General features: G+C 39.2%; 1 protein-coding gene across 1 annotated transcript; it reads right to left on the reverse strand.

The window, feature by feature from the left end:
- Nucleotides 1-2,660: 2,660 nt before the first annotated feature.
- On the reverse strand, nt 2,661-9,487 carry LOC125727772 (T-box transcription factor TBX1-like). The gene is made up of 7 exons (XM_049004691.1): nt 8,519-9,487; nt 6,562-6,663; nt 6,170-6,341; nt 5,776-5,931; nt 5,144-5,211; nt 4,439-4,536; nt 2,661-4,289 (listed from the first exon to the last, which is right to left on the reverse strand). Exons 1-7 carry the CDS (start codon nt 8,914-8,916, stop codon nt 3,913-3,915), a joined length of 1,371 nt encoding a protein of 456 aa, XP_048860648.1. The 5' UTR covers nt 8,917-9,487; the 3' UTR covers nt 2,661-3,912.
- Nucleotides 9,488-11,707: the final 2,220 nt, after the last annotated feature.

Below are 11,707 nucleotides of genomic sequence, written 5' to 3' on the forward strand. Positions count from 1 at the left end.
GTAGTTGAAGAGGTATACCTAATAAAGTGGCCAGTGATATGCAGTTCAAAAATGTGTCTATACATTCTAATTAATAGGTTAATAAATGATGCCGTGGATATTTTTTGGATTGAATGTGATTCTGAATTCCCTAACAAATCCACACTGACTTGGCCAAGCAGGCTCTGTGAGGGCTATGCCCAGAACACCTGCCTTAACCAGCCCAGCCATAGGCTGGCCCTAATAATGGATGCAAGCAGCAAATGAAATTTCACACCCAGTTTCTTTTAATTAACCTTCGGCAATGGCAGAGTAATAGGGCTGTTCGTGAAGCCTGTGTACGGTACTGATGCTGAGCCAGTACATAATATAAATTACCGTTACGCAGGATTCAAGTGACATCGGAAGGACTTTGACTTAAAGATGTGTGTGAAAACGTAAATTAGAGTTTGTACATTTTTTTGTAATTATTTTTTGTCCTGTTGAATGGCTATATAGCTTTGCCATGTTAAGTACTGTGTATTACCTCCTTAATCCTTGTGTACATGGGACAGAAAAGCCCTTTTACACACCTATATAAAATTAGTCAAAAGCCACAAATAATAGAAACTGTACAAACTTTTCTTGAATAACTCTTCACTAAACACTAAGAACATTTACCAAACAAATGTAACCATTTATGTCAAAAATATAGAACTTTATCCGTCCAATTCCAAACAGCTTATCCTACTGGGTCACGGGGGGTCCGTAGTCTATCCCGGGAGCAATGGACACAAAGCAGGGAACAACCCAGGATGGGGGGCCAGCCCATCGCAGGGCACACTCACACACCATTCACTCACGTATGCACACCTTTGGGCAATTTAGCAACTCCAATCAGCCTCAGCATGTTTTTGGACTGTGGGGGGAAACCGGAGTACCCGGAGGAAACCCCACAACTACATGGGGGGAACATGCAAACTCCACACGCGTAACCCAGGCGGAGACTCGAACCCGGGTTCCTGAGGCGTGAGGCAACAGTGCTAACCACTGCACCACCATGCCACCCCCAGAACTTTATTTCCATTTAAAATTATTTCCCGATCGACATACAAATGATAGTAGTGTATAATGTTTCATAATGGCTGCCAGGCTAAATGTGCCTTCCTGTTTGTTTACTTGGATAGTAAAGCATCAACCTCTTAAAAGATGCTGACATTGGTGTTTTTGCATCCATAAGGGTCCAGTGATCAAAATCTATAATTGTTCTTAATCCACAAAAGCTACCACAAGATAATGTTTAATTCACTCCTCCCCATTTACAGACAAAGAGTGTCAATGGGGAAATAAGGTTAAATGAGAGGTAAATATGGACAAAATTCTAATGTATTTACTCCTTAGTAACTCATTAGTATTTAAGTAATTCTGAATCAGGGAGATGAAAAAATAGGCAAAAACACGTTTTTGTTTGAGTCGCTGTTTACAAACGCAGCACTTTAAGTACCACTTTACTGTGTTCGGGTCGCTGGTGACGTGGCACTTTCTGGAAACTAAATGGCCATAAAACAATCATTTTAAGCTATTATGAGCAAAATACAGCCACTTCCTGGTTGGGAACACAGGAACCGATGATGTACTGGGTATGGGAAATGAGGTTCCGTCGTGTGTTCCAAAAAGTTGGGAAACGTTTTTCAGTTTGTTTTTATGTTTGTATAAGGATGTTTGACTTCGCACAGGAAATGGAGTTAAGCATGTCCTACAATGTACTGGTAGCTGTGGAATAGTATTGTTTATTAAACCGATTATAATGGATGCTCAGATAATTTATCACTAAAAATTCAAAGGCGGAGGATTACTAGATGCCAAGAGACACTTTATTTTGGGTGGGGGACGTCTTCCAATGTATAGGTATTGATGTAAGTACCATATGAATTAAGGCCTTCCATGCCCCCCCTCCCCCCCAATTAATTTGGCCTCGCATTAGCCGCTGATATCATTATTTAGCCTTTGACTCTACCTTCTGCCATCATCATAGCCATCTTAATCCCCACATCCTTTGCAAGTAAGTGATTTAACAGCCTGAGGTCTAACAATGACTGGATCCTGCTCACTTCGCCACATTGCCTGCAGTGCCTCGGGCAGGGGGCCAGGGTGGGGGTCTATTCCAATGAGTTGCTGTGTCTATGAGTGATGATGCCCTGACAGACTGTTTCCGTTAAAGCAGGGACACCAGTCAGAGTCCTCAAACTGCATCCCTCAGATCTTCAAAGAGCAGAATTCCTTATTACCCTCAAACTACTTTCCTTTGCAGCTCTTGGCTTCTGGTGGTTCGGTGTAAATATAACGGCTAGTTGGCATGCAGCATTTAGCGTTGAAAAACGTGGCTTTTGGGCGAGATGTGAGGGGTGACGTTCTTCTCCATGTGCACTCATTTGTTTGCCTCATGGATAACTGTTGGAGGAGGTGAGGGATCTAGTTTATGAGCTGTGAAGTGTGTGGCTTTGACAATTGCCTTTTAATAAACTGGGGTGAGATGGTGGTACATTTTCAATCAACTGTTATCAGAGTCAGAACCACAGAATGAAGGTCAGCTTGCATGATTTGTGCTTTGACACTAGTTACTCTTCTGCTGTTGTTTTTATTGGGAAGATTTATTGTAAAGTGTAGTTGAGTAACAATAAAACGTGTAAAATTATGCTCTTTCTGAGGCACAGGTGCATAAAAATGCTAATTTTTCACCTGGCCTTTGTTAAACAGCTCCACTATCGGCTTGAACGGTTTTAAGTGTCACTCTTTCCTCTTAACATCATGGTGTAGATTGTAAATCTTTCCGTATATTAATCACAAAATGCTTTGTGCTTTTCAATCCATTTATCAAGCTTCATTCAGTGTCAACGTCCAATTTAAACTTCAAACAGTAATAACATTAATCTTTACATATCTACAGAAACTATACATATCTTCACGCATGCATATTTCAAAAACTTCCTCTTGAAGTCAGCAGAAAATTGACTGCACTGATGAAGAACACTGAGTATTTCATAAACTGGCAGCAACAATGACTTAATATTTTCATATCTGCTGGATCATTTAAATCTTGTACACAGAACTGCAATGTGGCAATGGCAAGTTAGATGTCAATTTGTCACCAAACGGGGCAGCAACACTTGAACATGCAAATAAAAATACGTGGGCCTTTTATGTCTTTTTTTAAAAGCATCCAGAATTATGGCATAATCTCTGAGTTCCAGTAAAATATGGTCCAGTTAAACGTGTAAATTCAACCTTTTTTAAGTTACAGAAAACTCAACTTTTCCAAGGAAAGCCATCTTGAAACTACCACAATACTACAACCAAGGAAACAACCTGGCTGTACATAAAAGTGTCACCTTCAGTATGGGTTAGTGTAAAGACTTAAACATGCTGGAATCGTATAGTATATACCTAACAGCATGGAAAGACACATTTCATGTTAAGCTCCTTAACTGCCCTTTGAAACCATTTGGAATAATAGGCAGTCCAAGCTGTACGTACAGGCCTCCAAGAGTATCTCCGGGTACTTAGTGGTGGGTTTTCTTAATTGTCGTTTCTTCTTATCCTCTTTCAGGTACATGTGAAGTTATTTTGCTGGCCATCGTGATGTTCCGGATCTCACCAGTGTGTAGACTTCCACAACACATCTGCCACTGGGCTGCTTATGATGACACAAAATTGCCTACAATGAAATTCCGCCCAGAAGGAATGCACTACCTGCATGCACCGGCATCACCTCCCTGTCTGCTACAAGATGCCTTCGCAGATCCCCTTAGCTTTCCCTGTGATGGCACTCGCATAATTTCAGTTGTCCACTGAATATTCTCCTCTAGATATTTGAAATTTTGCATATAGCCCAAGTAACTGATTCTAGAGCTTGTATTTTTTATTTTTTTACATTCTGATATTTCTAAAATAAATTCATATTGGCCCGTATTCAAATGTTTTTGGGCCATTAGGGGTGGTATATATGTTGCTTGAAGAGTTCAAGGCATGGGGGTATCCGTGCTCTCTCATGCTGGGCAGGGGATAGGGGGCTGGCCGGGCCTTGGTGCCCAGGTAGTGCTGGTAGGTGGTGGTGAATTTGTACGGAAGGTGGCCCAGGGTGTCTGAAGGATGAGGATATCCATCGAAACGCGTGTCATGGGAGGGGCGGCTGGTCGAGAGTGGCACGGAATGGAGTCCAGTTGGGACCGAGAGAGTGGGACTCAGGATGCGTGCCATGAGTTGGTGAGCTGGGTCTGGAAGGGTCGACATGCTGCTTGGCTGGTCCCTGTCGTAGTCCCGCTGACTGTCTTCTGCGTCAAACAAGGAAATTATGTGAGCTTCTTATAGTGAGTTCTGCACCAGGCCATCAATTTAAGTGGGTATCTTATTGATTGGTATTAACAAAATAACTGGTCTGTATTTTACAGTTCTGACTAGCTTGGGGGGGGGGGGCCCAAACCTGTCTCTGTGCCGCTGGGGTGAGGGTCTGACAACGAGCTTCTGTTTCTGACAGTGCTGCTCACAACTGGCAAAGAGTGAGGCCTGTGGTTCCGAGGCCTATAGAATTAAAAATGCAAAATTTGCATGTTTTTGTTACAAACTATTACCAGTTAAATATGGATTTTTCCTAGTATTGAAAACTACTTTTTTGTCAACATTATCATAAAAGGGTATTTAGTTTTGAATCAGTATGTGGTGCTTGCAAACCAAATTGGGCTGTAAAAAATGACGTGCAATTTCATTGGAAAAGTAATAGCTATAGATATAATAGAATGGTTGCTATTTAAATGTAACCACCACAAACTGCTTGTAGAACACCTGTTTTTGTCATTGCTGTGTACTGTCATTACATTGGTGATCCTGCCTAGTATTAATGCATGATCCTCCTTGAGTGAAGGAGGTCAAATTGTTTATGATACTCTACAATCAAACCAATATGTGATTACGGATTCTTATGACCGTCAATGTTGCCCGTCTTGTATGCATTAGCGTTTGATTATGTCTGTATTGTCATATTTAGAAGGCAGTCATAGTTAGTGCTCACAGTGTATCTTAATATCCATTCGCAAGGCTTCTAGAATTCCAAGCATAATTCAAGTAATTAAAACGTGGGAGGATTCCATTCTGCAGAGCATCATGAGTCACTTCCAAACGTGCTGCTTACCACATTTCAGGATCACAGTCCCTAAAGCCCTTCGCAAACGGATTGCTAGCAATTTTCAGCTGCGTGATCTACAATCGACAAAACACGGTTATTGTACCCTGCGACCGTAAGAAAGTATTTAACTCAAGGATCAGCAATAATATCCTTTACTTATTTGTCAATTAAAGTTTTATGCATCACTAGACTGCATCACAGTTTATCAGTGTATAAGAAAACATGGGATCATTAAAACGGAGGGGATTTTTTCCATTTTCCTCTGGTTTTACACCTAAAGCAGCATTTACAGTTCGCTAACACTGTCGTCCGTGTAAAGCCATGCATTGCCGGACACATGAAGCTGGAAAATATCAGAATAACTGAACAACAACATGAAACTTTTACCAGAATTTCTAATATGACACTAGTCGTTTTTGCTCAGTGGTTCAAGCATTGTGCAGTGGCCTAAAAAATGTTAATCCGCAGAAAATACACAATTGTCCTAATTTCCTTAATAATAAGATAAAGGAAATAATTATATTCACCTATTTTTCTGTTAAAACAGAACTGGTATTAATGAATGCAGATATTCAAGTGTGGGTGCAATTGAATGTGATTCTTTGGCTGGTTGGTCTGGGGAAAGACGATAGGCTTACTCTGTGATTCTGGTAAGCTGTTACCGCAGTGAATCGGGTCTCCTCGAACACAAAGGTCTTGTAGTTTTCTTCAGCGTACTTCTCGCTGTCTTTCCTCGGATCAACATAAACGATATGAAATCGTGGCTGATATCTATGCATTGAGTTGAGAATGATCTGAAAAAAGGAACAGGAGGCAACGATTTGTTTTTTCTCACGTAGTATCGATGCTGTTTGCCAGACGTGTAGGCTTCAGTGGTCGGTCGTTGTCTTAGTTTATTTTGAATTTACAGTAAAAAGAAAATGACATCAGGCTGAAATTCGTAAAGGTGCTTTTTATGGGGAAAAAAAATCTAGTCTTAGGGATTCTTAAAACGAGGCTGCTTTGTATAGATCTTGCTTAAGGGGTACGTACATGTCCGTTGTCATCTAGCAAGTTATTGGTGAGTTTTAATTTATCAAAAGAGACTATCTGTTTCATCCACTGTGATCCTTTCGCTGGAGAGTCTGGGTGATAATGCACCCGTCCAGGGGTGGCTGCATCCGCCTTACCAGCGACTAACCATGACGAGCTATGGAAGGCGTACCTGGCGACCGAGAAGTTAAATAGCGTTAAACCTCAGCAGTACAAAGTAAAACGCCTTTTGGTAACCTGTACGTTCTAAATATATTATGCTTGGAAAAAAAGGTAGGGTTAATAAATGGAATTCATAATTCCAAGAGGATAAGTGTCGTAAATCATATCTGACAATATCCTGTAAGCAGGTAGGCCTATATCAATCGCGCAACGTGAATCATCTGACATACCTGTAGCGTTTATCATCGAGTGGTATAAAATCCATTAAAAGCATATATTCGGCGTGGATATCAAGTCCGAAAAGTTTCACCTGAAACGCGGGGAACATTCGTCTGAAAAATAAACAGAGTCGACGTTTCAAAAAATCCCTATAGTACTAGGCTTGTTATCCAGTTTTATTACAGTACACATACTGTATAATCATGTACAGCAGTTTGAGATATATTGCAGTTATTGGTCTTTTGACCGTAGGTTATTGTTTGCAAGAAATTTCAATACCTGGTCAATTAAATGTTTATATTACTCCTGCCGCTCCTTTGCATCGTGAATCTCATCGCATTACCGCATTACCTTCCTACAAAGTGTTGCATCGGATTCCATTATAACACATCATCTGGAAAATAATGAACGAATCTTGCCGAATCATGTCTAATTCTACTAAGGTTCCGACGTGAAATTAACCTGTTATAATGCATTAAATGACGAAAATGATGATAATGCGAACAGAAGTTTTCTGCAAGAAATACGGCGGAGGTTTACGAATAATTTATTATACTTAATTTAAACTTAATTTGTCCTTTTGCAGATGCTATAACTGATATACGAACTCTAAACTGTCTGCATAAGGTTATCCGAATAAATTTAGTGTTGTGTGATTTCTGAAATATATGTAAAATACAATATTAATTTTTAAATATATTTGGACATATTTGGAAACGAGAATAAGAATTTTACGGTATTTTATACTCCGAATTCACTTAAGTAAGGTTCTTCGCATATTTTCGTAAAGCTTGAAAGCACTATTTTGTAAAAAAAAAAAAAGGGACAGTTTCCTTTGAATTATGCTCCATGATCAGATATTACTTTGGCCTTTCAACAACCCCCCGTTCGTTGTGATTGTAAAATACAACTAAAAGTAACTGATTAGTAACAGGTACAGTACGTCTTTCTGGCCGTGCTAATTACGGAGTACCTGTATCTGTTTAATTCTGTCGCGTTAGCTACCTTGGGGGATAATTAATCAAGTGCCGCGTGTTCTACAAAGTCCCGTAGCCTAAACGTCTGCTCATTTTCACATACACAGTAACAAAAACACATTTTCAAAATATTTCAAACAGTCGCTAATAGACCTTTGTTTTAACGCAGACATCAATATATTTTCTTACATCTATATATACTCCATACTATCTTAGCTTAATATTTCTGAATATGTAACCATTTTGTCCCGCTAACCAGTTTGTTATACAATGTGCTGAAGTTGTAACATCTTAAACAATAAAATGTTTCTTGTTAAACAATAAAATGTTCAGATTCGTACGAAATCTTGCAGCATATTTAAAATTTTCGCACAGAGTATTAATTTGAAAACATTTTTTAAATGCACAGCTAAGGTAACAAATACGGATTTTCCGATTTTATAGACAGATGTTTTTATTTCGATATGGGTCTACACACTAAAATTATGCACTAAAATATTTTTTACGTTATGTTCTGCTGTTACTATCAACGTGGAAAGTAGACAACTTAAGGACAAAGGAAACTCGTTTATTTAATATTGTAGGGAGACAAAATAAAATTCATTTGCTGTAACGCTATTCCCTCCCTCATACAATAAATTTAGGTTAATTTAATGAACTTTTTATATACGTTTTTTAAGTATAAGTGTGACAATAGGCTAGTAATGACCTATTCTTTTGTTCGTTATTTCAATAATTTATAGAATTTTTAGTTAATTTTACAATGGCTTCTCATAAATTATAAAGCTTTATATTTTTTAAATATTATCAAAAACCACCAGTTTGTAGCAGATTGATTGGTTTTCTCAGGGTAAAATTAATTTGCCTCAGTAAGGCTTAATTATCCCCTGCGCCGTTTGTTAGACTGGCACTGCAGGCTTTATTTGTACATTTAGTAATGGCAAAATCCATTTAATATTAAACCATTTTTGTCTGTATTAGTAATTTTTACCTCCCCGCTTTAGTAACGATCATCTCAGTTCCAAGCTGATTAAATTCATCCCAGAGTGCCTTCATTTCCAACTGGACGGTAACGTTGGCCACTTTAGGATTCTTTTTTACCAGTGGATTTCTGCTGGGCGCCATGGTGGAGGATAAGGGGCAGCAGGAGGTCCCGGCATCGCTCTGAGGGGACTGAGCTTGGTTGCACCTCGGGTAGCTGTCGGCATGCTGGGCGCCGGTGCAGGGCTCGAAGTACGAGTCGTGTTGAGGGTAGGAATCCCGTGGCGTCGCTGGAAGACGGAAACTTCCAGGAGGGCTGAGGCTGTTCAGGCTGTTTGTGGTGAAGGCGGCAACGTCGCAGAAGTGAGAGAGCTGCGTCAGCCACGGGCTGGATATTGCAGAAATCATCCCACGCTTTTACTGTTGCTCCAGTTCGACACACTCCGCGGAGTATTTTGTTGTAAAGGAGAAAACGTATATTGGGCAATGCCAATCGGAACGTCCACGTTTAAAATGTTTAGAACGGATACCTTGAACAAACCATTTCCAAAATTCCTTTGGAAGATCGTAGGATCTTTGGTAGCACTTTATTTGTATGACATCATCTACAATGGAAAGAGTAGACGTTCGATCCGTAATGATGGAAAATGTCTTCCGGAGTGAGAGAGCTGCGTTCGCGCAAAGCCGTTCGGGTGGATGGCGTTCTGCTGCGTTCCGAAAGCGCTCACTGTTCGTGCAGTAACTTAACCTCCTGTCTGTCACGTACTGAGTCTTTTCATCGTGAAACTAAGTCTCTATAAATGTAAACGAAGTTAATGTAGTACATTTCCTCTTCTTCGAAGGATAATTACTGATACACAACCGCGTCCATTTTACATAATTTTCTATACACAATTAAAAGTACATTACCTGCACTTTCAGAGGTAATAGAGAATTTATCTCTCAGAAAAACGAACAAGCAGTTGATTTTACTACTGATTAAGCCAAATACATATTAAATATCTGAATAAAGGTAATAATCTAAATAAAACAGTGCGTGCATCGCGATCCTCTTTGCAGTGCGATAACGCTCAGATACTGACAGCAGCTCGCTTACCGCCGTCGCCGACCACCCCGCCCCTGCCTACTATTTCGGTTTCATCGTTTACCTTTACAATTGGGGTTTTTTGTAGGGGTCTTACATGTTTAAAATATGCGGTGGATGAACTTTATAGAAACGTAAATCAAATAATGTTTATGTATTCTAGCATAGAGGATTCATGCTGTTCTAAGAAAAACGTTATCTTCGGTGGGCCATTTAAGTAAATGCACGCAGTACTGCATTATTTCACACCAGTGTAGGCCTACCGTGCTATCGCTGTGTCTTCTACCATTACCTCGATCGTGGTCCGCAGGATTTGTGAATATTGCAAAACATAACGTTTAGTTTTCCATGATGCATTTGCCAAAGTTTGTAAAAACGTTGTCTGCCGAATCTATTAGTGCGATATATATGAGGAATGTGACGACGCTAGGGTGAGAAGTATACATTTCCGAACATACAATATATTGAGAAACTATTTGAAAAGGGGATTTTAAAGCAAATAACGTTACGAATATATCGCAGACTGTTGTGTCTATGTAACCGCCAAATAAGCTGTATTTAAGAGTAGAACAAATATCATTCGAAAAGGCTATTCGTGATTTTATGCAAAATCGATGTAACGCTTCCATTTATTTTAACCGTTTGTGTAACATGGTATAGTGATGCTGATTGCGGAATACCTATTTAAAAGCAATAGAAATTAACAGAATTTTTGTTGGAACAGAAATTGAGTTAACCTCACGTACTGCTCTGACTAATTGTGCTGTGCGTGTGCATGCAAGCTTAATAAATAACTGGCCGATATTGGTAATCATCCCCGCCTGGGTAGATATGAAATCCTCCTGCTTAAATTTATGTTCATTCTGTTGATCCCGAGTACATTAAGACACACAATAGGAATGTGATGATATATCCTGTTATAAAACCGAAGGCATCAGTGGGCATGAATACACAGGCAGACTCCAGGGGCCTAACACTTGACAGGGTCCCTTGAATATATAAAATAATTAGAACTGCTGGCAAGGTGACATTGTCGGGGGTTGGGGGGGATGTGTAGGTATAAAACATTACTTTAATCTGGTTTCAGACTATGGCAATATATTAGGCCTATACGCTAAAAAGCTTCTAACCGTACCGATTTTTCCCAGAGCCAATACCAGTTATAGGCCTAAATATTACTGAGTTTTACTTGAGTTTGCCGTGTTTCTAAATACACCAGGGAATCAATACAAACTTAGTTTAAGAGAAAAATGTTCGGTTTTATTTTGGGCTAATTATTCTAAATTAACAATTTCAAAATGTTAATGAGTTTCTGTTAATGGAGATAAGAGATGAGAATCTGCTTTGACCTGCAGGCTAAAATATCTCATGTCACTTTGAACCCTGTGTATTGTGAACTTAAGCTGTACAAGAAAGGCACGTATTATTTCAATATCCTGCCACAAAATAATGTTTAAAATATTGCTGATGAGTATATAAAGGTGTAACCCGTTACACTGAATTGTTCTTTGTTTCTGGATAGAAATACGTCGACTGAAGCTGAAATATGTCACGTGCTCCTTAATTTATTGGTTTTATACTTGCTTGATTCAGTTCCAAGTCTCTAATGACTCTGATGTCAAACTTTGTGACGGATAGTTGCAAAGAGGTATTCGGCTTCACTACCTATTTGACGATACGTTCGGTCTGTCTTAAGGCAAACACGCCAGCAAAACTGATATTACGTTTTCGTGACGACTTACGCAAACCTGCTAGATTACGTAGTGTTGGTTAGAAATGTCACACTGGCAAACATACAACTTCTATGAGAAGGAGCAGTAACAAATCAGAAATGCTTTGCCTTATCGGAATCGTGTTGGAAATGTCTAGTAAAACGATATCGAAATGCTATCTGGTGTAGCCTAATTAAATGTTACATTTAAAACGGCACCTTTATTTTTCAATATGATAAATTACGGTTTAATAAATTACTGGATTATATTTCTTATTTGTAGTGCTCTACACATATCGTAGTATAAAAAATGAATCGGTGTAAAATTCACATTTTCTGAATTGTAGCTATATCTTATGAGAGTTTAGTCGAAAAAGCGACTGAATAATTACTAAAAGCTTTTT

The sequence above is a fragment of the Brienomyrus brachyistius genome, unplaced genomic scaffold (genome assembly GCF_023856365.1).
Source record: "Brienomyrus brachyistius isolate T26 unplaced genomic scaffold, BBRACH_0.4 scaffold117, whole genome shotgun sequence".
NCBI lineage: Eukaryota > Metazoa > Chordata > Actinopteri > Osteoglossiformes > Mormyridae > Brienomyrus > Brienomyrus brachyistius.

Coding starts and splice junctions, on each gene's coding strand:
- LOC125727772 (XM_049004691.1), bottom strand. CDS start 8,916: ATGATTTCTGCAATATCCAGCCCGTGGCTGACGCAGCTCTCTCACTTC. Junction 6,664..8,518: donor ATCGTTACTAAAGCGGGGAG/GTAAAAATTACT, acceptor TTTATTTTTCAG/ACGAATGTTCCCCGCGTTTC. Junction 4,290..4,438: donor CCCCAGCGGCACAGAGACAG/GTTTGGGCCCCC, acceptor TGTTTGACGCAG/AAGACAGTCAGCGGGACTAC.